General features: G+C 46.3%; 2 protein-coding genes across 3 annotated transcripts in view; one reads left to right on the top strand and one right to left on the bottom strand.

Moving 5' to 3' along the window:
* The window catches only part of LOC127292273 (uncharacterized), a 32,292-nt gene extending 28,091 nt beyond the window's left edge, over positions 1-4,201 (bottom strand). Inside the window, exons 1-5 of one of the 2 annotated variants that reach the window (XM_051321632.2) lie at positions 4,036-4,200; positions 3,191-3,424; positions 2,833-3,106; positions 2,642-2,719; positions 2,065-2,518 (exon numbers count right to left, since the gene is read on the bottom strand). In XM_051321632.2, the coding sequence (XP_051177592.1) occupies positions 2,471-2,518; positions 2,642-2,719; positions 2,833-3,106; positions 3,191-3,417 (627 nt within the window). In that variant the 5' untranslated portion in view covers positions 3,418-3,424; positions 4,036-4,200 and the 3' untranslated portion in view covers positions 2,065-2,470. Of the gene's footprint in view, positions 1-2,064; positions 2,519-2,641; positions 2,720-2,832; positions 3,107-3,190; positions 3,425-4,035 lie in introns of those variants that run through there. The other variant, XM_051321633.2, reaches the window with a different exon arrangement.
* Positions 4,202-21,911: 17,710 nt separating this feature from the next.
* Positions 21,912-22,855, top strand: LOC127292271 (photosystem I reaction center subunit II, chloroplastic). The gene has a single exon (XM_051321631.1). The coding sequence runs from the start codon at positions 22,024-22,026 to the stop codon at positions 22,636-22,638; it is 615 nt and encodes a 204-aa protein (XP_051177591.1). The 5' UTR covers positions 21,912-22,023; the 3' UTR covers positions 22,639-22,855.
* Positions 22,856-24,922: the final 2,067 nt, after the last annotated feature.

Below are 24,922 nucleotides of genomic sequence, written 5' to 3'. Positions count from 1 at the left end.
ACGCCCAGGCCCTCCAGTGCGCGACGAGAGGAGGAGGAGGAGGCGGCGGGAGGAGGCCAGCGCCGCGCCGACGAGCAGCGCCGCCAGGAGGACAAAGCCGCCGCTGGAGGAGGCGGCGCCGGAGGCTGTGCGCGCCGCCGGGCAGAGAGGCAGCAGCGCCTCCAGGAGGAGGCGGCGCGGGTGGCTCCGGACCCCCACTCGCCGTGGGAGGAGGCCCTGTGGTCTCTCTGGCCGGAGTCCCCGGCGCGGTCGAGCCACAACAGTGCCTCGCCGCCCGGGGACGTCGACGACGTCGCCGACGACGCCCACAGGGGCTAGGCGGCACACCGGCGGCCACCGCGCCGCCGACCAAACCCTATAGGGTTTTTTATTTTATGTTTAAATTTTAGTTTAAATTTAAAAGCCCATATAGGGGCTTCTTTTGTTAGTTCTATTTGCCCAAAATAGGGCTATGTACAAATTTGCCCAAAATAGGGCATATGTTTAATATAATTTCGTTTAAATTCGTATTTTTCTTTGTCTTCCGTTTTTTCGTTTTTTGCGATGCGTCCGCGCGTTGGGCGCAGCGCGCGACCCAAAAGGACACGCGGACGCGGGCCGCTGTCCGGGTGTCCGCTTGGCCAACCAAACGCCCAAAACGGACGGCCCAGCGCGTCCGTTTGGGTCAGCCGGTTGGAGATGCCCTTAGCCCCCGTCGGTTGTCGGGGAGGTTCTCCGCCTCCACCAGTACTCGCGCTGCGGATGCGGACCGCCAAGAGCGGCAGCGACGTGCTCGGAGGAGCAGCGACAAGCGTGGACCTTCGCGCCATTTGGGAGTCGGCTCTGGAGGCGCCCCGGCGTGTCAGAGGACGCTGCTGCGAGTGCCGGCAGTGGCCCATCGTCGTTCCCGCGCGTCGGAGGAGGCTGCTGCGAGTGCCGGCTGTGGCCCATCGTCGTTCCCGCACATCGGAGGACGCTGCTGCGAGTGCCGGCCGTGGCCATCGTCGCCACCGCCATTCGCGAAACGAGGCTGCGTCTGTTGGTTCTCCGTGCTACAGGGAGCAGGCACGCCATCGGCCGTCGGGCTGTGGCCGCGTTGGGACCGACGACTTCCGCCGGGAGCAGCTGTGCCATGCATCCGTGTCGGAACCAACGGCTTCCGCCGGGAGCAGCAGGGAAGCGCAATAACGGTCGATGCCGTGGTGGAAGGTGAGGTCGCTCGAACGCCGACATCAAAGGGTGTCCTTGCCATGATTCTTAACTCTCTTTCTGCGATGTGGCCTTGTTGCTCTTGGCAGAGTCCAAGTGCTGATAACGTGTTTAGAGTAAAAATGATGAGAGATGAATTGTTAATTTCATTGATGATTGAGGGGTATATATACCCAGCGAACAGGTGCCAACAAAGGCGGTTTACAAGGTTGTGTCCCTTCGGAGGGACGTGGCTGTTGGACAAAAAGTAACTGCCTAGTTAGCTTAAGACCTAAGCTAATCTATTTCTAACACCAGGCTCTCTTCTGAGTTGACCACCCAGGAAGCACAAGTTCATGCAAAACAAGATATTTTTCTTCCGCACCAGAAATTCATGATCATGCCCAAAACATTGCTTATACATGTGCAAGTCTCAACTCATCCACAGCAACTACGGTAATACAACTATAAATCTAGCTTTTCCTCCACAAGTTTCTCAGACTTCCAACAGATAACAATCAAGGGAAACCTCCCAACTTTCATCATTTTTCATAGGCAGATACCGAGTAGTCCAGTAGCATTCATCAGTATAAACAGGGGCTCCCGAAATTCTGAACCGCAGACTCAGCAGACCAGAAATGAACTAATGCACTACTATTGTTCATGATTCTAGACAACAATTTGTTTGCAGTTTCGAACGAAAAGTAGAGGAACGATCTTGGATATAAAGAGTTAAGCAGTTAAAGAAAGGTGGGGCAAGGCATTGAACTCCCAACTAAATTGAAGTTTCTTGCCGACAGAGCAAGAAACTGCGCACCAGGAATTCAGGATCGTCACCAAGACATGGGTGATACAGATGCTCTGCTATTGCAGCCAACTGATTGATAACAACAATAGTAAAGCACCAACAAATCAACTGATTAACCAGGAATTTTCCTCCAGTTTCATAACATTACAACAAATGACAATCCTAAGAGACCTCCAAACTCCATAGTCCCACCAGCATTCTGTATTAACATGCGCCCCACTATCTGAACTGCAAACTCACTAGATCAGGAATGGTCTAATATTACTGTTTCGGTCATTGTTCACGGTTCCAGATGACAATTCTTGGAAGTTACCAACAAGAAAAATAAAGGATGGATCATGGACATTCAACAGGGTGTGAATAAGAAGAGCGGGGGGACATGTATTGATCCCCCCACTAAATTAGCTGCTTAGGTTTGTCTAGTTAAAGAACCGCCAATGCTACCTATTTGCTGCATCGACCAGAGGTCAAAAAAATTTGATCTCTCTTCCACCTCTACTCTGAATCACTCTCCATGCACAGAGCCTTCAGTCCTCTAGCCCTCTGCAGATTGATTTTGCGCATATCAGCAACAGACAGTAGCCCATCAATAAAACTAAACTGCTAACTCTCTAATGTAGGAGTATATTACTTGCAAGCAAGTAGAAATGAATGAAATGCAGTTACCTTTTTGGAACTCTTCTTCTCTCTAACTTCATACCTCTCATGGGTCAAATCTGACAGCCATGCTCCTGGGCACACCGTCTACGGTCATACACAAGAGTGAAAAACGAGGCAAGAGGGTTAGGAAATGAGCATGATCACATCTTTTAAAAGAAACAAAGCTTCAAAGTTTATTTTCTGAAAGAGAACATTACAAGCAAGCACTTCTGCATCAACTTGGGCCTCTTCTTAGGCCTCTGTGGGAGCTTGCAGCCCTTCATTACCATGAAGTCCTCCTCTTTCTCCTTGTTGGACAATGAGATGAAGAATCTTGGCAGAGCAGTGTTGCCCTTCTCCTCCACTCCACCATTGAACTCAAAGCCATTCCCCTCAAAAGTAAACGGGGAGCCCCTGGTGGAGTAATACCGGTCCTTGTCCGGCGAGACCGATATGGACTGCCTGGTCTCACCCACCAGAGCCTCAGATTTCCTGCTGACAGACATCATGTTCAGACATTTCTCCAGAGTTCGCAGAGCAAGGGAAAAGAGGCATATGCATGCATACTGAAATTACCTTCGGTGGAGAGTGCTAGGGCGCCGCGGTGAACGAAACTGCGCAACATCGCCTCCCAGAAGGGGCCGATTCACCCGGGGTATGGTGCGTCTAACCACCTCAGACCGAGCTGGCGACGGCGAGCCATCTTCGCGCGTCTTGACGCAGCGAAGCCGCTTCCGGCTGCCCCATTGCAGGAAGAGGTTTGGCTCGCTGGACGGCCTTGGCTCCTTGACCTCCAGATCCATCTATATCCTGAAAAAAGGAAACCGTCAGCCTGCAGTAAACCTGCGGAAGGCCTGCAGTAAACCTTAACTGCAGATCGGAATGAACTTCCTTCAGAAAAGGAATTAGCAGTAGTAGGTAAGAGGAGCAAACTGCAGATCGGAATGAACTTCCGCCAAAACAAAACTACCAGCAAGTAAGAGAAGATAACTGCAGACCAGGGTCGGATCTAGACGGCGTGCACCCGGAAACTGTGGAGACCGGTGGGGGAGTTGAACTACTCACTGGACGAAAACAAGCTCATACCTAAGACCGAAGATTTGAGGACGGGGTGGAGACGATAGGGAACTGCGAAGCGCGTGGGTGGCGGAGGCGGAGCGGTCGGTTAGGGCCGTCGGCGGCGGCTGTAGAGCTTGAGGCGGCGGCGTTGGGTGCAGATGGATTTTGACTGTGGATGGAGAGCAGGTAGAGCACACAAGACTACACCGTCTGAGCACACCTACAGGACTCACCGCCGTGAGGATCCAGACTCAGGCAGAGGAGGGGCGGACGGACGCCACGACATCGATCTCACCGGGGAAGACACCAAGAAAAAACCAACCAAATCCCATGCGGACACCAAAGTGGAAGAGAGTGCTTACAGGCTTGGCTGCTCCACCGCTGATCTGCTCGGAGAAAAATTCCTGGAAATCGGCGCAAGGTGGGAGCAAAGGGGAGTTCTTGGGGGTTGGGGGATGAGGCTGTTGCTTGCTGGGCTGCGTTTTCTCGGCGAAAACCCAACCAGGCAGCGGGGCGAGCAATCCACCCGCTCCCTTGTATATGGAGACGGCTGGTCTTTGCCCTGGGATGAGAAGACTCTGACCGTAGGATTGGACATAGACGGGGTGGATGGTGGAGGTGGTTTCCCAGTCCACGGTGTGGCTTTCCGCCCTAGGGCTGGCTAGGTGAGCGTTGCGCCGTTGCGGCTGTATTTTCCAAGACAAAATGAAATGGCCAACCTTTCGAGCGTGAACTCTTTTTGTTAAGGTTTAAAGCAGTTCATTCTACCATCCGATTACACGGAACATAGGATCTATATATAGAAGTTTAATAACCGATCCTTATTAGTACAAATAAGGAGCAACCTAGAAAAAAATGTTGCCTCTCGATGCGAGTGTATCTCTGTTGCGCAAGCTCTTCCCAAACTAGACGCGCCACCGGCTTCAGAAACAAAGAAGTGTTCTTCAACGCACATCGGTTTTCTCCATCGGCGAAGCTTAGTTGATAGGACTGGGTGGTAAAAACATGCTTTCTAGGTTAGCAAATTTTCACCGTGTGTGCACCCTGTGCCCAAGATGTGTGCACCCTTGTTGACCTGCAGCCCACGATTGTGAATCCAAACTGCTTGAGTGGAACTAGCAAGTGGGCACCACTGCACGAGACAACGAGTCGCTAGCGACAAACGGTGCCGCATACACCGATCATATCACTATCATCCCCTCTTGAAATCGACCGTCCTAAGCTGCACGTTCCCGATGAGGGTGAACTGGCCCTCACGCACGCCTCCGCAGGTCGATGGCCATGCTGCCGAACATTGGAAGCTGATCCCCATCCCGATCGCCCACAATTTGTTCCATGCTCCAAGCCCTAGCCTTAATTGCCAATCCCCAAGATCGAAGCGGTCAAGTGTGATTTCTGAAGTCCCCAATGACAACAATGATGGGTTTAGCATAGAAAATAAAAATTTCGTGTGTTATAGACAACAAAGAAGCCAAGATCTAATCTGGAAGAGGCATGCAACGGATATACCAAGTTCTAGAAGAACTCACCCTCGAAGAACGAAAGTGTTAACGAGATCAAATAGCGTAGATGATGTAGCCGAACACTTGTCGGTCTCAAGACCGCGAAGATAAGAACTGCAAATCGACAGCGCTTTCGCACTCAGTCACACGTACGACTCGACGACGACCTTCGTTCCCTCGATCCAGCGGGCAGCGGAAGTAGAAGATCCACCCAAAAAAACTCCAGAAGCACAACGGTCTGGTGATGGTGGAGAATCAATTGGGCAGGGCTTCGCCAAGCCGGAGCCCAAAAGGTGGGGCGGCGGGAGGAGGGAGAGAGGTGGTGGTGTGTGGAGAAGGGAGCCCCACCCCTCAATATATAAGGGGTTGTAGCAGCCCTAATGCATGTAAAAGGTAAACATGAACTTTATCCTTTATCATATTGAATTCCCACATATTTGCAACATATATGATGATAATACCATGTTTTACATTGATTTATGAGGATTTACCAATGATCCCCTTTATTTTGTTTATAACTCTGCAGAATAGGAATTATCTAGTTTGTGTATTTTTCACTTTCAGAGACCTATATGAAGTCAAATTGACCTGGGAATTTTTGAGCTTCACTTTTTCATTGGGAGAAGAACCCTGAAGCCTGGAAGCACACCTGGATGGGCCTGGGCCCAAAAGACACCAGGTGGTGCGCCCAGACTTATAGGGCGCGCCACCCGAGGTCTTTCGACCACTGATCGTCCAATTCACTTGATTCTTTCGTCCACCGACGTATTTTGACCTAAAAAGCACTATATATGGCCCCGAAGTTCTCGGGAGGAGAGCGTCGCAGAAGACAGAAACACAAAAATAGAGACAGCAACAGCGAAAGTTGGAGGTGGAAACTCCACCAGGATCACCGCCGGATGGATCTCCACCTTCTCCAACATCTTCATCATCATCACCATGATCAAGGGGGACTGGACTACGGGTTTGTGGTAGTAGCTTGATTTATTTCTCTCATGTTCTTCATAGTTCTTAGTGTCATATGAGCTGCCTTACATGATTATGGCCATATTTGTAATACCTATGTGGTGGATCGTCCTTATTCTATGATATTGTGCTATGAGATATGATCATATTATGTGCAAGATGTATTGATAGATGCATATTATGTACCCCGTTCTTAAGTATATATTCTGATCCAATTCATATGCAAGAGTGTGTGTGGGGTGATGTGTGTATTAGATGGAGTAGCATGGTTTTAGTGATTGGATAGTGACAATATTTTCATGACCTATTATGGCCTTGGCCTTTTCTTTTGCTACCTCACTAGAGATAAAGTGAATGCATGTGCTATGTTCGTCACGTGACAGTAGTGATGATCTTGTTTGTTCAAGGTAGCATATTTGATATTCAAATTAACATCATGTCAAAGTACTTATGGCTATGCTCTGTTAATTATTAATACAAGATTGCATGAAGTTTTCCCTTTCTTGTGGAGTATAAGAGAGATCTGTTGCATCATCTCTATGTTAGAACGATGCTCATATGAATGCGTATCTTTCACATATTATTATTTTGCATCTTCATATTTCATTGATGAATTGCTATTGTCCACTACAACTTAAAAGATAGAATAGTCAGGTGAACTCGTGAACCCGGTCCACTTTTTACCATAAGAAACACCTTTATATTGCTTTTATCTTGTTTTCTATTTGCTGCACTATTTTAATCCAAAAAAATTACTTTTCTTATTTCCATCCAAAACACCAAAAATAATCAACTCTTTTACCGTTTTTACTTAGTTACTTTATTCTATCTAATTTTACTTGTTTTATTACTACTTGTGTTTTATTTACTTATGTGAAACCTTGTGCTTGACAACTATACGGTGGAGTTGGGGACACAAGATGTTTATTTACTTTGCAGGATTGCTAGAAGAAGAGACGGAGAGAAAGCTCTTTTCTCAGTTCCTTGAGAGTTCGATATAAACCCTCGAGTCAACCTTGTTGGGACAATTTCTTCCTGGACTATACACTCCGCACATGGAGTCTCAGAGCCATCAAGACATTTTCTATAAACCCTCGAGTCAACCTTGTTGGGAAAATTGCTTCCTGGACTATACACTCTGCACATGGAGTCTGATGTCTACGGGTGCTTCTATTCTTGTAGACAGTGTTGGGCCTCCAAGAGCAGAGGTTTGTAGAACAGCAGCAAGTTTCCCTTAAGTGGATCACCCAAGGTTTATCGATCTCAGGGAGGAAGAGGTCAAAGATATCCCTCTCATGCAACCCTGCAACCACAAAGCAAGAAGTCTCTTGTGTCCCCAACACACCTAATAGGTGCACTAGTTCGGCGAAGAGATAGTGAAATACAGGTGGTATGAATAAGTATGAGCAGTAGTAACGGCGCCAAAAATGTGCTTTGCTGTCCAGGACTGGCGTGTGGTTGATGGTGGTAATATTGCACACAAGAGATGCAAAGAGAACAAGAAACAAGCAAATGATAGCAGTATTTAGGAACAAGGCCTAGGGATTATACTTTCACTAGTGGACACTCTCAACATTGATCACATAATAGAATAGATAAATGCTATACTCTACACTCTCTTGTTGGATGATGAACACCACTAACTGTGTAGGATTACACGAACCCTCAATGCCGGAGTTAACAAGCTCCACAATATTTGATGTTCATATTTAAATAACCTTAGAGTGCACGACAGATCAACACAACTAAACCAAGTACTAACATAGCATGCACACTGTCACCTTCACGCTACGAAAGGAGGCATAGATCACATCAATACTATCATAGCAATAGTTAACTTCATAATCTACAAGAGATTACAATCATAACCTACGCCAAGTACTACACGATGCACACACTGTCACCATTATACCGTGCAGGAGGAATAGACTACTTTAATAACATCACTAGAGTAGCACACAGAATAGTAGTGATACAAAACTCATATGAATCTCAATCATGTAAGGCACACTACAAGAAAAGTTGCCATGGCCGACGAAGTTGAAGTCGCGCCGTGGTTGCTGGTGTACCATGGCCGACGATTTTGGGTCTGTCCGTTGTGCATGTCAAAACGTTTTTTTTCTCGTTTTTGAGGCCACCTAGCCCGACGAAACCGGCCAAAACGTTGCGTATGGTGGCCCGGGACGTGGTGCATCTCGAATTCTCGGGTTCGCCGGCCGAGTCAACGCAAATCCGCACCGCCGAGGGATGTAGGGCCCAGATGGCAGCCTCTCTGGTATTGTTTTTTTTCTCGATCGCGCCATCTCGTTCAACGCTCTCCGATCGAGCCGTTTACGATGCAGGATCATGGGTCCCGCATGTCATCCTCTATGAACCAAAATTCTTTCTATTCTTGGATTTTTTTGATACCCTGATTTCTGGCTACTTCCTTTTTCTTTTGATCCCTTGCCGCCTTGGAAACGTTGACACCGCTGCTGCTAATTGGGACCCGCATGTCATCCTCTATGAGCAATCAACTTTCTTTTCTTGGATTTTTTTTGGCACCTCAAATTTGGTCACTAAACGGGCTGGCCCACTTACTTATTAGGCCAGCCCACTTACTTATTGGGCCAGCCCACTTGATTTACGGTGGACCCCACACTCTAATTGGGCCGGCCCATTTGCTTTAAGGTGGACCCCACCCACTACTGGGTCGGCCCACTAACTAGCTGGGCCAGCCCAATTGCTTTTGTGGTGGACCCCACATATTAAATGGGCCAGCCTTTTAAGTGGAAAGTGGGACCCACCTGTGTTTTTGGCCCGGCCCACTTGCTATATGGTGGACCCCACATACTAAATGGGCTGGCCCTTTAACAGGAAAGTGGGACCCACCTGTGCTTTTGGCCCGGCCCACTATCTTGGTGGGCCGGCCCACTTGCTATATGGTGGACCCCACACACTAAATGGGCCGGCCCTTTAAGATGAAAGTGGGACCCACCTGTGTTTTTGGCCCAGCCCACTATCTTGTTGGGCCGGCCCACTTGCTATATGGGGGACCCCACATACTAAATGGGTCGGCCCTTTAACAGGAAAGTGGGACCCACCTGCGTTTTTGGCCCGGCCCACTATCTTGTTGGGCCGGCCCACTTGCTACATGGTGGACCCCACATACTAAATGGGCCGGCCCTTTAAGAGGAAAGAGGGACCCACCTGTGTTTTTGGCCCGGCCCACTAGCGTGTTGGACCGACCCACTTGCTATATGGTGGACCCCACATACTAAATGGGTCGGCCCTTTAACAGGGAAGTGGGACCCACCTGTGTTTTGGCCCGGCCACTTTCTTGTTGGGCCAGCCCATTTGATCTATTGCGGACCCCACGTACTAAATGGGCCGACCCGATAGCAGGAAAGTGGGACCCACATGCTAATTGGGCCGGCCCAATAACTTCTTGGGCCGGCCCAGTTGTTTTAAGGTGGACCCCACTAGGTAAATGGGCCGGCCCGATAACTGGAAAATGGGTCCCACATGTCTTGTGGGCCGGCCCTTTTTGCCTGTTGACCGGTCAAATGAGTGCATTCGGCCCGGCCCACATGCTTAGTGGGCTGGCCCATTAATGTTTTGACCAGTCAACCTTAGAGGTTAGGCCCGGCCCACGTAACTAATGGACCACTCCAGCTATATAGTTGATCGGTCAAACTAAGTCAGCTGGCCCGGCCCGCAAACTTAATGGGTCGGCCCGCTTAAGACGTGGCAGGCCTCGTGTGGGCCTACCATCTACCACGGGGTTTCAGCGGTTAACGCCGTTAACTGTCAGTTAACGGTGTCTACCACGTGGCAGTTTGCATGACGTCAGCAGTCAACGGGCTCCCGGAAACACTTCTGCAACGGTCCGATTTTCCGTGGCGGAAGGGCACCCAAGCGCGACGGACTGAAAAATACGTGGTAGGACTTTGCCTGACGCAGTTTCGACAACAGAACCCATATCGTCGGGTTAGGCCCATAGGCGACGAAAAATACCCCTTAGCGGACGATTTTGAGACGTTGTCTATCAGAACTTTTCTTGTAGTGGTAGCTCATGAGATCATTGTATTGAAGTACATAGGAGAGAGATTAACCACATAGCTACCGGTACAGCCCCGAGCCTCGATGGAGAACTACTCCCTCCTCATGGGAGACAGCAGCGTTGATGAAGATGGCGGTGGAGATGGCAGCGGTGTCGATGGAGAAGCCTTCCGGGGGCACTTCCCGTCCCGGCGGCGTGCCGGAACAGAGACTCTTGTCCCTCAGATCTTGGCTTCGCGATGGCGGCGGCTCTGGAAGGTTTCTCGTACCGTGGCTTTTCTGTCTCGAAGATTTAGGTCAGGGACTTCTTATAGGCGAAGAGGCGGCGTCAGAAGGGGTCTGGGGCCACCAAACAATAGGGCGGCGCGGCCAGGGCCTGGGCCGCGCCAGCCCCATGTGTGGGCCCCCTCTGGGTCCTCTCTGGCGGTTCTCGGGTGTTCTGGAAGCTCCCGGGGATTCTAAGATGCTGGGCGTTGATTTCGTCCGATTCCGAGAATATTTCCTTACTAGGATTTCTGAAACCAAAAACAGCAGAAAACAACAACTGGCCCTTCGGCATCTCGTCAATAGGTTAGTTCCGGAAAACACATAAAAATGATATAAAGTGTGCATAAAACATGTAGATATCATCAATAATGTGGCATGGAACATAAGAAATTATCGATACGTCGGAGACGTATCAGCATCCCCAAGCTTAGTTTCTGCTCGTCCCGAGCAGGTAAACGATAACAAAGATAATTTCTAGAGTGACATGCCATCATAACCTTGATCATACTATTGTAAGCATATGTAATGAATGCAGCGATCAAAACAATGGTAATGACATGAGTAAACAAATGAATCATATAGCAAAGACTTTTCATGAATAGTACTTTCAAGACAAGCATCAATAAGTCTTGCATAAGAGTTAACTCATAAAGCAATAATTGAAAGTAAAGGTATTGAGGCAACACAAAGGAAGATTAAGTTTCAGCGGTTGCTTTCAACTTATAACATGTATATCTCATGGATAGTTGTCAATGTAAAGTAATATAACAAGTGCAATATGCAAGTATGTAGGAATCAATGCACAGTTCACACAAGTGTTTGCTTCTTAAGATGGAGAGAAATAGGTGAACTGACTCAACATAAAAGTAAAAGAATGGCCCTTCGCAGAGGGAAGCATTGATTGCTATATTTGTGCTAGAGCTTTGATTTTGAAAACATATAGAGAGCAATAAAAGTAAAATTTTGAGAGGTGTTTGTTGTTGTCAACGAATGGTAGTGGGCACTCTAACCCCCTTGCCAGACAAACCTTCAAAGAGTGGCTCCCATGAATTATTTTTATTTTTGGGTGGCACTCCTTCCAACCTTTCTTTCACAAACCATGGCTAACCGAATCCTCGGGTGCCTGCCAACAATCTCATACCATGAAGGAGTGCCTTTTTATTTTAGTTTTATTATGATGACACTCCTCCCCACCTTTGCTTTCTCAAGCCATGGCTAACCGAATCCTTCGGGTGCCGTCCAACAATCACATACCATGGAGGAGTGTCTATTTTTTTTAATCAATTTGGGACTGGGAATCCCATTGCCAGCTCTTTTTGCAAAATTATTGGATAAGCAGATGAAGCCACTAGTCCATTGGTGAAAGTTGCCCAACAAGATTGAAAGATAAACACCACATACTTCCTCATGAGCTATAAAACATTGACACAAATCAGATGTGATAAATTTTGAATTGTTTAAAGGTAGCACTCAAGCAATTAACTTTGGAAGGGCGGAGAAATACCATGTAGTAGGTAGGTATGGTGGACACAAATGGCATAGTGTTTGGCTCAAGGATTTGGATGCACGAGAAGTATTCCCTCTCAATACAAGGTTTAGGCTAGCAAGGCTATTTGAAACAAACACAAGTACAAAGCGGTGCAGCAAAACTTACATAAAAGACATATTGTAAACATTATAAGACTCTACACTGTCTTCCTTGCTGTTCAAACTCTTACTTAGAAATTATCTAGACCTTAGAGAGACCAATTATGCAAACCAAATTTTACAAGCTCTATGTATTTCTTCATTAATAGGTGCAAAGTATATGATGCAAGAGCTTAAACATGAGCACAACAATTGCCAAGTATCACATTATCCAAGACATCATACCAATTACCACATATAGCATTTTCTGTTTCCAACCATATAACAATTAACGAAGCAGTTTCAACCTTCGCCATGAACATTAAAAGCTAAGAACACATGTGTTCATATGAACCAGCGGAGCGTGTCTCTCTCCCATACAAGCATGCATTTATTCAAACAAAACAAAAATAGAAACAAACAAACAGACGCTCCAAGTAAAGTACATAAGATGTGACCGAATAAAAATATAGTTTCAAGAGAAGGAACCTGATAATTTGTCGATGAAGAAGGGGATGCCCAAGCTTAGATGCTTGAGTCTTCTTGAAATATGCAGGGATGAACCACCGGGGCATCCCCAAGCTTAGAGCTTTCACTCTTCTTGATCACCTTGTATCATCCTCCTCTCTTGACCCTTGAAAACTTCCTCCACACCAAACTCAAAGCAACTCATTAGAGGGTTAGTGCATAATCAAAAACTCACATGTTCAGAGGTGACACAATCATTCTTAACACTTCTGTACATTGCTCAAAGCTTCCGAAAGTTAATGGAATAAAGAAATCCATCCAACACAGCAAAAGAAGCAATGCGAAATAAAAGGCAGAATCTGTCAAAACAGAACAGTCCGTAAAGACGAATTTCTAAGAGGCACCAGACTTGCTCAAATAAAAATGCTCAAATTGAATGAAAGTTGCGTACATATCTGAGGATCACTCACGTAATATGGCATAATTTTCTGAGTTACCTACAGAGAATTAGGCCCAGATTCATGACAGACAGAAATCTGTTTCTGCGCAGCAATCCAAATCTAGTATGAACCTTACTATCAAAGACTTTACTTGGCACAACAAATGCAATAAAAGTAAGATAAGGAGAGGTTGCTACAGTAGTAACAACTTCCAAGACACAAATATAAAACAAAGTACTGTAGCAAAATAAAAACACATGGGTTATCTCCCAAGAAGTTCTTTCTTTATAGCCATTAAGATGGGCTCAGCAGTTTTAATGATGCACTCGCAAGAAATAGTAGTTGAAGCAAAAGAGAGCATCAAGAGGCAAATTCAAAACAAATTTAAGCCTAACATGCTTCCTATGAAAAGAAATCTTGTAAATAAACAAGTTATGTAGGCATAATGCAATAAGCATAGGAAAACTAGACAAGCGCAACTTCAAGATTTTTAGCATATAGAGAGGCATTTTAGTAACATGAAAATTTCTACAGCCATATTTTCCTCTCTCATAATAACTTTCAGTAGCATCATGAGCAAACTCAACAATATAACTATCACATAAAGCATTCTTATCATGAGTCCCATGCATCAAATTATTACTCTCCACATAAGCATAATCAATTTTATTAGTTGTAGTGGGAGCAAATTCAACAAAGTGGCTATCATTATTATTCTCATCAAGTGTAGGAGGCATAGTATAATCACAATAAAATTTACTCTCCATAGTAGGTGGCACCAAAAGGCTACTATCATTATAATCATCACAAATAGGAGGCAAAGTATAATCAAAGTAAATTTTCTCCTCAATTCTTGGGGGACTAAAAATATCATGCTCATCAAAGCCAGCTTCCCCAAGCTTAGAATTTTCCATAGCATTAGCAACAATAGTGTTCAAAGCATTCATATTAATAACATTCCCATTAGCATGCATATAAAGTTCCATGGGTTTTTTAATTCTCTCTTCAAACACATCATGTCCTAATTCAAGATAAAGTTCATAAAGATCTCTCATATTTTTGTTGTTTTCCATTATGCCTAACTAGTGTAAACAAGAAACAAAAAGATGCAATTGCAGGATCTAAAGGAAATAGCTTCGAGCACACACACAATGGCGCCAGAAAAGTACTTAGTTACCTGGAACCGGAGTATGAGTGCCTTTTACCTTTCCTCCCCGGCAACGGCGCCAGAAAAGTGCTTGATGTCTACGGGTGCTTCTATTCTTGTAGACAATGTTGGGCCTCCAAGAGCAGAGGTTTGTAGAACAGCAGCAAGTTTCCCTTAAGTGGATCACCCAAGGTTTATCGATCTCAGGGAGGAAGAGGTCAAAGATATCCCTCTCATGCAACCCTGCAACCACAAAGCAAGAAGTCTCTTGTGTCCCCAACACACCTAATAGGTGCACTAGTTCGGCGAAGAGATAGTGAAATACAGGTGGTATGAATAAGTATGAGCAGTAGTAACGGCGCCAGAAAAGTGTTTTGCTGTCCAGGACTGGCGTGTGGTTGATGGTGGTAATATTGCACACAGTACAGATGCTGTAGAACAGTAAACAAGCAACGATAGCAGTATTTAGTAACAAGGCCTAGGGATTATACTTTCACTAGTGGACACTCTCAACATTGATCACATAACAGAATAGATAAATGCTATACTCTACACTCTCTTGTTGGATGATGAACACCACTAACTGTGTAGGATTACACGAACCCTCAATGCCGGAGTTAACAAGCTCCACAATATTTGATGTTCATATTTAAATAACCTTAGAGTGCACGACAGATCAACACAACTAAACCAAGTACTAACATAGCATGCACACTGTCACCTTCACGCTACGAAAGGAGGCATAGATCACATCAATACTATCATAGCAATAGTTAACTTCATAATCTACAAGAGATTACAATCATAACCTACGCCAAGTACTACACGATGCACACACTGTCACCATTACACCGTGCAGGAGGAATAGACTACTTTAATAACATCACTAGAGTAGCACACAGAATAGTAGTGATACAAAACTCATATGAATCTCGATCATGTAAGGCAGCTCATGAGATCATTGTATTGAAGTACATAGGAGAGAGATTAACCACATGGCTACCGGTACAGCCCCGAGCCTCGATGGAGAACTACTCCCTCCTCATGGGAGACAGCAGCGTTGATGAAGATGGCGGTGGAGATGGCAGCGGTGTCGATGGAGAAGCCTTCCGGGGGCACTTCCCCGTCCCGGCGGCGTGCCGGAACAGAGACTCCTGTCCCCCAGATCTTGGCTTCACGATGGCGGCGGCTCTGGAAGGTTTCTCGTACCGTGGCTTTTCCGTCTCGAAGATTTAGGTCAGGGACTTCTTATAGGCGAAGAGGCGGCGTCAGAAGGGGTCTGGGGCCACCAGACAATAGGGCGGCGCGGCCAGGGCCTGGGCCGCACCAGCCCCATGTGTGGGCCCCCTCTGGGTCCTCTCTGGCGGTTCTCGGGTGTTCTGGAAGCTCCCGGGGATTCTAAGATGCTGGGCGTTGATTTCGTCCGATTCCGAGAATATTTCCTTACTAGGATTTCTGAAACCAAAAACAGCAGAAAACAGCAACTGGCCCTTCGGCATCTCGTCAACAGGTTAGTTCCGGAAAACGCATCAAAATGATATAAAGTGTGCATAAAACATGTAGATATCATCAATAATGTGGCATGGAACATAAGAAATTATCGATACGTCGGAGACGTATCAGAGTCTCAGAGCCATCAAGACATTTTCTAGCGCCGTTACCGGGAACTAGCTGGAAGTATTTTCTGGTGTCATTACCGTGAAACATCTTAAAACTATGTCTCACCTAAGCTTGGGGAGGTTACACCACTATGAGCTTTCTTATCTGTTTTAGATTTTACATCGTATTTTATTTGTCTTATTTTTAATCTTTGCTTGCTAGTTCTTTTTCTTAGAAAGTCAAAAACAAATACAAATTAGTAGTAACTATTTTCTGAAAATCATGGGGGAAATAAATACTAAGTTGTGTGATTACACAAACACTCATAATGATTATTTTATTGCTAAACCTATCACTACACCTGAGATAACTGCTGAAAGCTTTGAAGTAAGTCCTGGGTTATTAAATCTTATAACTTGGGAACAATTTGGCGGTAGTGCTAGTGAAGATGCCTCTATGCATTTACATGATTTATATGAAATTTGTGATATGCAAACGTTCAAAAATGTGGAAAACAATATTATCAAACTCAAATTATTACATTTTCGCTTAGCGGAAAGGGTAAAGAATGGTTATTGTCATTACCTACTGCTAGTATCAACTCTTGGGATGATCTTAAGGGTGTGCACCCTAGATCAGTTTGCTCTAACTCTACCGCTGGGTTTTCTACCTCCATGTTACCCACATTGCGTAGATGATGGCACCACTAGCCTCTCTTATCGTAACTTTGGGTATGCCGAAACCGTGCGATCCCACCTGGTGTTGATACCATCACCCAATGGTGTAGGCATGACACCGTGCTATCCCTTCCACTCGAAAATCTTCTCGCAAACGGTGGTCGCGAAACTGGTCCTAGATAGTCTCCAGGTGCTACCCACAAAGCTTGCTAATGGGGTCATGCGGCAGTCCCCGAATTGAAATCTTGTATTGACATCGAACAACATATTTTTTTTGAAGATTTGGTGTGTACCACAATTAGCCGTGAGAAATATAAACACATGAGTCACAAAAAACATTTACAGAAGTCACCGACATTATAGGAGATAGTGAAAACACATTGAGGTATTTCTAAAAAAACATATTGAGGTATCGATACGATATTTTCTAAACAAGAATAAAATTAGTATCGGGGAATGTCAATTTGACTTTATAAAAGAAAATATATGTCATTATGGTAACGTCTATACACAAATGTGCATAGCTCCCCTACCCCTGGTGCAAGGCTAAACATTGGAATAGATGACAGTTCCCATCCGACATAATTTGTGATACTAATCTATCTGGAAACATGTGTCAACATATTATTGAATGCTTGCACACACACAAAATCCTAATATCAAGATATTTGTTAAATACATTGTAGAAACTTCTACCGTGAGATAAAGAAAAAAAACAAAGAAGATAAACTATATTTAGCATCAGAAAATACAACTTTAGTCTAGAGAAGTAGAGATATTCAGTATTGAGCCATTGGTAGCCATATTTATTGCACAATATATTAAAGATAATGCAACTACACATATAAGTGTTTTTTTTCTTTTCAATTTCTACATATTAATTATGAAACCCTAACCAACATTCGCAGATTCATGTACACATCTAGAATAGCACAAACTCCCAACCGCCAAAATAGGATTTTGCAAATATTTTCTCTGGCTCTCGTACATGATGGAGCATACATGCACCGGTAATATCGGGGAAATATATAAAAATATGATATATTTTCTCCACATTGTGTGGAATTTACTTGTATCAATAATTTATACTAACTTAGAATGTAAGCAGTTTATCCAATGTATTCGTGAACACTTGATACCATCCATCTTTATCTACCCAAATTAATTCATCAACAAAAGTAAATAAATATATATTAAAAATGGTACCAACCAAGCAATGTGAATATAGATTACAATATTAGTGTGCATGTATCTCAGGTTTTGTTCTTTTCCTTTATGACATACTTCATGAAAAGAGCACAAGCGAACAGATTGTCCATGTTGATTATTTCAATAGTGACTTCGACATCTATATCTCTTCTTCCACAAAGTAGAATTTCACAGGGAAAGCAAAACAAAATTTATGTTATCCAAAGTTAATCATGCATAGTAAACAAATAGATAATTACTATGGTAAAGTATCATCTATTAAACTATGAATTTTAATCTATTTCTGACGACAACCAAAATTGTTTGACTCTAACTTGAAGCTAGAGTATGTATTTAAAAATATATTTCAAATTTCAATTTCAAAATTTATTATTGTTTGATACATCATGTTTATTAACATTTAACTTTGTGTTGTTCTTTGGAACAATATTTTTTTTACTAAAAAGGTGAAAAATCACCTCTTAAAACATTGATCTCAAAGATTAGAAAAATTTGCAAATCTCATTCAAAAAGTCATGGCATCAAAACTATATAGGTACATACTGCAAGCAAGTGCTATAATATACAAACCTGAGAGGACATCGCTACTAGTGCATGGAAACAATAGAGTATTTTTTTATGATGGTTAATTATGTGCCGTAGCAAAAACTGCAATCAGTGGAAAATATGATTAAAAAAACATTGTCTTGATGTGACTATAGATTCTACTAATTTACCAAGATTCCACTATGATAATATTCAATTCTGAAATTCCAAATTTAGTACTAAGTCGACAAGAAATCCAACTGATTTCAAAACGTCCTGATATGAAAAGAAATTGGCAACATTTGTGAAAATATAGATGATGCGCCGACACTCAATGAGGTTGCGAGCTCATAAAGTCCATGTAGGTTGAAAACAAGGTCCAGTACATGATAGTTCATCGATGCTGGCATGTAATAGGCCTCAATGATGGAAGAAGAAATGAAGAAAAATCATACGGGGTAAACGAAGAGGGTCATTTTGTCTTGAAACATTGCATTAAAGAATACAGACTTCAGGCGGTAACATTTTTTTGAAATTGTAATGACATATCTCTAGAGATAAATAGTATTCATGTTGAGCTCGTAATCGAAGACTTTTTTGCAATAGTATTCATCAAATTATTGTGTTTTTTTGTATTGTCTTTACTTCTAACACTTTTTTGGCTACTCCATTCGACCCATAATATGTGTATATTCACTAGTTTCGGCGACAAGTATTATATATATATCGGAGGGAGTAAATAATTTTAGATGTTGGAATTGCAAGACATAAGAAAAACTGTAGGGATGACCAATTAGCTGGAACACAAAATAGTACAAAAAATGCGTTTAACATATACAAATAAGACCAGGGATGGATATTGAAACTCATATTGAATCAAGCCAAATAATCTAACAGGTTTTTATAAAATAAGAATAATCTAAAAATCGTGATAGTGGGAAAAATTACCATGCCGATTGGGAATTTTTATGACTATAAGTAGATTCAGAAAAGTGCAACTTTGAATTTATTATTGTATGTTTCATCAAATTGGAATATTAAGCAAACTTAAGTTGCACCTTTTAAAATTAATTTGTATAAAAATTATAAATTAAGGTGAACTATAACTTTTCTACAGTAGTTGCTCGAATTAGCAAAACAGATATAGTTTTTTTTTTTGACACTCACAAAACAGATATAGTTACAATCGCCATTCCTCACAAACATACAACCAGCTGTTGCGATTTCTAATCCGGCCCAACAGCAGCCAGGCCAGGCAATAAGCGGCGCTGTCGACCCGAGGCCAGTCTACAGGCCCACTATGAGGGAAGAAAGGAGGCAGGCTCCAGCTATCCAGGGAGTTCGGCTTCCCTTCACACACACGCACTGTTTCGAGAAAGAGGCCAGTTGGGTTGGTCAAGTCAACTTCACCCTTCTCTCTAAATTGGACCGCACACCAAGTAGTGCATGCAGGATGGATGCAAGTATGCCATTAATATTACAGAGATACCATAAGAATTACCAAAAAAGAAAAGCCCCGCTACAGTGATCAAATCCTTTAAACAACATCACTAACACCCACATGACAGCACCAGAAGTTCAACTTCTCTAAAAGCGATGCATTCAAGAAGATAACAGTGCACCAGCGCTGTCGTCACCTGATCATAGATTTTAGGTTTTCACTCTGGAGAAAATCCTCACTCTCAAAACAATGCCTTCAACAAGGACATTGCCAGGCACAACCAATTAAGACCAGACCTCGGATTTTCACCCTGAAAGGTAAGACTTTGAACTTCTCCAGTGTAGTCACCCCCACTAACATGCCGCTGCTCCAAAGAAACCGATCACGAAGCCAATTCCTCCTCGCCACCCAGACTCGAGTCACCATTGCATGACCATAGATTTTGGCTTCCATGTCATTCTCCGCCAGCACCACGGAATGAAAACGTGCTCCATGATAATAACCGCCAACAGAGCTTCGAAGCCCTCCCTCTGTAACCAAATGGCCAGAGAAAAAACATGGGTGCGCTCGACCGAATTCCACCCGATCTGGTAACCTCCAGGCTTGATTCGCCTAATGGAGCGCCGGCGCAGCCTTCCGAAACACGACACATCCGCCAGATCGATGAGGACAGGTACCGACGAATATGCATCTTGGCGCGAGAAGAAATCTAAGGACTTCCGCCATTATTCGCAAGACTAGCAGATCCCCACACCGCTGATCGTCTCCAAAGCTGAGAAGGCAGAAGAGGAACAAGGGGATCCAGTGCAGAGCACCGGCCTAACCCCACGATTACTAGATCGGGCCGCAGCCTCCACTGGATCTCGTAGGTCAGGGCAACTCCATGGGCGCCACAGCCCTCCTCCTCGCGCCTCTCGCCGGAGAACCTCAGGCGCCAGCCAGGAAGAGCCGCGCCGCCCTAGAGCCCCGGAGTCGACCTCCCACCTCCTCCCGTGAGGAGCCGCCGGGATACGCCTCCCCTGCCCACCATCAGACGACGGGATGGGCGCCACACTGCTGAATTAGGGCATCTCTAGCATATTTAGATAAATTGAACCGGATATCTTGGATCGAGCAAGCTGGATATGTGTCAGTGTTATCAAGTACACGAAATCGTGTGGTAGAGGAGGTATTGCAAAACATACCGGATATTTTAAAAGAAGAATACGCAAGTTCACCAGCCTGACTTCGCTGGAGATTTGCAGAACGCGAGTTCATTATCAACATAATTTACATACGTAAGTTCATCATTAACACAAATTAAGTAAAATCTAGATCTAACCCTAACCCTAAGTGTTTCCCGCAAAAAAAACCCTAACCCTAAGTGGACGCGGAAGCGGCGGCGGTACAACTTCACCAGTGACCAAAAGGTGGCGGCGCTTAAATATGTGCTGAGACGAGGCGGCGACCTCTAACCGGACAACCAAAATGTGGTGGTGTTTCGAGGGCACGGTCGCGGAGTCGACGCCGCTTCACTAGTGCACGACCACGGCGCAATGTGCGCTTCACTACGTGTCAGGATGCGGAGGCATGGCACCTCGCTCATCCCCATCTGACGCGAAGAGACCCGCCTCGAGCTAGTCTGCGTTGTAATCCTTGATGTAATGGTGGTGCAGTTCCTCGCGCGCGGTTGTGCGTACCGTGCAAGCGAGCACCTAGCAGAGCACTTGCTCCTAGGGCTCTTGTGCGGGCTTGGCCTCCTCCTCCTCGGCCCTGTGGCCTCCCAACGACGCTGCTGATCCACAAGTGTGGGCGAACAAGTTGTTGACTGGTCACATTATGCATATCCGGTGGGGAACGAGCTAAAATCGCTGGCTGGAGTCGGGAAAAGGTTTGGATTTGCGGTGGAGGAGGTGGCGCGATGTGGGGGAAATAGGGAGGTTTGACCCCGATCCAGCCCTCCGACGTACCTCAAAAATTATATACAGGACGGTCAAATATCAGGCTCTCCTCAGGACACAATTCGAGCTTAAAACCGAACAAGAACCAAAGTTATTCGATTTTGGGCACTTATCCAGAATTTGTTAGAGTTGCTCTTACAAGGAGTAAAGTAATGAGAGCCTGTCAGAATAACGGGTGTGATTCTACATAAGTCAAGTACGCCGTGGGCGGCAAATCAGGCGTCGTGTGGCCGTGGCACGCCGTTATGATCGCTCACCCGGCGCGCATATGTGGTGGCGATGGCCGTATCAAAATCGGCACTCCCCATTGGCCGACCTCATATCGCCATATCCCCTTATCCACTTCCACACCCCAAACCCAATCACCGTGTGTGTACCTCTTCTACTCATCACCCACCCGTCATCACTTCCGCACTCACAATCTCTCTCTCCCTCTCCCGCGCGCGCGTGTGGCCTCTGCTCTCCTCCCGTTGCCAGGAACCAGCTAGCCACCGCCAACGCCATGGCCATGGCCACGCAAGCCTCGGCGGCGACGCGCCACCTGATCACCGCGGCCTGGTCGCCCTCCTCCAAGCCCCGCGCCAACTCTCTCTCCATCCCCTCCACCCGCGGCCCCGCCCCGCTCTGCGCCGCCGCCCCGGAGACGCCCGCGCCCGCCACCAAAGAAGCCGAGCCCGCGCCCGCCGGCTTCGTCCCGCCGCAGCTCGACCCCGCCACGCCGTCCCCGATCTTCGGCGGCAGCACGGGCGGGCTCCTCCGCAAGGCGCAGGTCGAGGAGTTCTACGTCATCACCTGGACCTCCCCCAAGGAGCAGGTCTTCGAGATGCCCACCGGCGGCGCCGCCATCATGCGGGAGGGACCCAACCTCCTCAAGCTCGCCCGCAAGGAGCAGTGCCTCGCCCTCGGCAACAGGCTCCGCTCCAAGTACAAGATCGCCTACCAGTTCTACCGCGTCTTCCCCAACGGCGAGGTGCAGTACCTCCACCCCAAGGACGGCGTCTACCCCGAGAAGGTCAACGCCGGTAGGCAGGGCGTGGGCCAGAACTTCCGCAGCATCGGCAAGAACGTCAGCCCCATCGAGGTCAAGTTCACCGGCAAGAACACCTTCGACGTCTAATCTCATACGTACGGACGTGCGCGCGTGTTAGCTCGTCGATCGTGGACGGAAACGGAACGGTAGTTATCGGTGGGTGGCCATGGTGGACGTCCTGTAATTTTAATTATCGAGTTTCAGTGATGGATTCGGTACGGTCATGATGATGGTGCATCAGATTATATGTACATGTTAATTTGGTCATGATACATTAATTGTTGTATGTTGACGTTTGCATGCATGATCATCTCTCATCTTTTTTGTGTGTTGATCACGATATCTTGACGTAGTATGTCAATCGTTTACATGCATGACTTTCTTTCATCCTTTTTACATGCGGTAGCTGCTGCGCCTCTCGCAGGCCCGTGCCGCTCGCCCGTGCGGTCGTGCCCGCGGATGGTGCGGCTCGCACGCCTCATGCACATGCATACGTGGGGCTACCCTCCGATGGCCATGCTGCGGCCACGATTGGCTCGCCCGTGCCGCTCGGTGCAGCCCCTGCTGATGACGCTGTGTCCCTCTCTGCGCTACTGCACCAGTTCCGGCTGAGGCTCGAGGATCCGCTGCTTCGCCTCCCGGACCTGAGGATCGTCCGCCGACGCCTGTCACTACAGGAAAACGGTTATATGCCGACGGCCACCAGCCGTCGGCGTACATGGACAAGCCGTCGGCGTACAGTTGTGCCGACGGTGGCCGTCGGCGTAGAGCCGTCGGCGTATCTCCGGTCGGCGTAGCGGATCTGGCCGTCGGCGCATCTCCAACCGTCGGCGTATACTCCATGCCGACGGTTTTTCTTCGGTCGTAGGCCCAGCTCAACCGTCGGCAACGTATTTCCACGGAGACGGCCGTCTGACGGCGTCGGTGATACGCCGACGGCCGGACCGTCGGCTCCTCTGTTGCACGTGGCGTCACCACCGTGCGCGACGACTGTCGAGATACGCCGACGGCCCGGCCGTCGGCATAGCTCCAGCACCCTGGAGCATGTTCGTAACTACGCCGACGGTGTGGCCGTCGGCACAGATCCACGTGTCCAGACCTGGGAGCACGTCGCCATAGCTACGCCGACGGCCTGGCCGTCGGCACCTATGGTCTGGTTTATTTTTTAATTTCCCTGATTTTCCTAGTTTTCTTTCCAGGCACATAAACAAAATATTACACATAACAGATAGACAATCTCACATAAAGTGCAACAGATGATCAACAGCCACCAATGCATGTGCACATATAGTCCTCATGTCAAATGGCCCAAACACAACGAGTTCACATGTATACATAATGACACAAGCACGACAAATTCACATATATATGTTCTTCATGATACATGTCACATGACACAAGCAAGACACTACAAGTCCAACGATCACAAACAACGGACTTTGAGTTCCCGCACTTGTCAAGGTCTGCCTCCTAGAGCATCATCACTGCATAATAAAGAAAAAGAACCATTTAGCATTGGCAATTGTTCAAGTTCGAAATTTTGCAAGGCAAATTGTCCGAGTATAGCTTCGATGCTCAAGTTCGCATGGAACTAACCTGAAACGGCAAGTCAGCAGGCTCAGCAGAAGCACTAGGACCACGACTACTTCCGGTATGAATCGGAGTGATAGGCCGCGGTCGGGCGAGGGTGAGGGCGAGGCGAGAAGCACGACCAATATCGGTCTTTGGTGAGCTGATCCCTATATGTTAGAGCAATAGATAGAAATTATAAATCTCTCTGTGTGCAACAAAACTAGAACTAGTGATTGAGTCATCTTGCAAAGGACTTACCGGAATTCCTGAGGTGACCGAGGCGAGGAATTCTTCTCTCGTTGGGATCCTTGGTAGCGGTGGTTTTGGTGGTGGCGGAGATCCCATAGTTGGCTGAACTCCAGTAGTAATATACGCCATCACCGCCTGCAAGTTATGAGAAAGAACTAACCGCATTATGGCTGGCCTGGTACGCATAGTTAAAAAAAAGCCCTTCCGGCACCCCGAAAATGGAAAAACCGTCGCCCGTGGTTCGGATTAGAAATCCGCGACCGAGGCCTTGCTTCCCATCCTAAGGCCCACGCACGTGCCAAATATGGCCTCGTTCCGACAAACTATGTGGTGAAACGGGCCGTTTCCTACTCATTTCCCCTAAAAGCCATAGAACTCCAGACATGATAGCCCTATTCGTGAAGGGTTTTTCAAGATAATTGCCGTATCCCAATTCCGCCTTTTGCAGTGGTTAATAGGACACATAAAATAACGCCACGCGGCTCCGCTCGACTTTTTGGCTCAGTTTACTTTGCCAACTTTGCAAAACGGGGCCGCCGGGACATGCGGT

This window comes from Lolium perenne, chromosome 4 (assembly GCF_019359855.2).
Source record: "Lolium perenne isolate Kyuss_39 chromosome 4, Kyuss_2.0, whole genome shotgun sequence".
NCBI lineage: Eukaryota > Viridiplantae > Streptophyta > Magnoliopsida > Poales > Poaceae > Lolium > Lolium perenne.
Note: the sequence above shows the minus strand (reverse complement) of the source record. Positions and strands in the feature narration are given on the sequence as shown.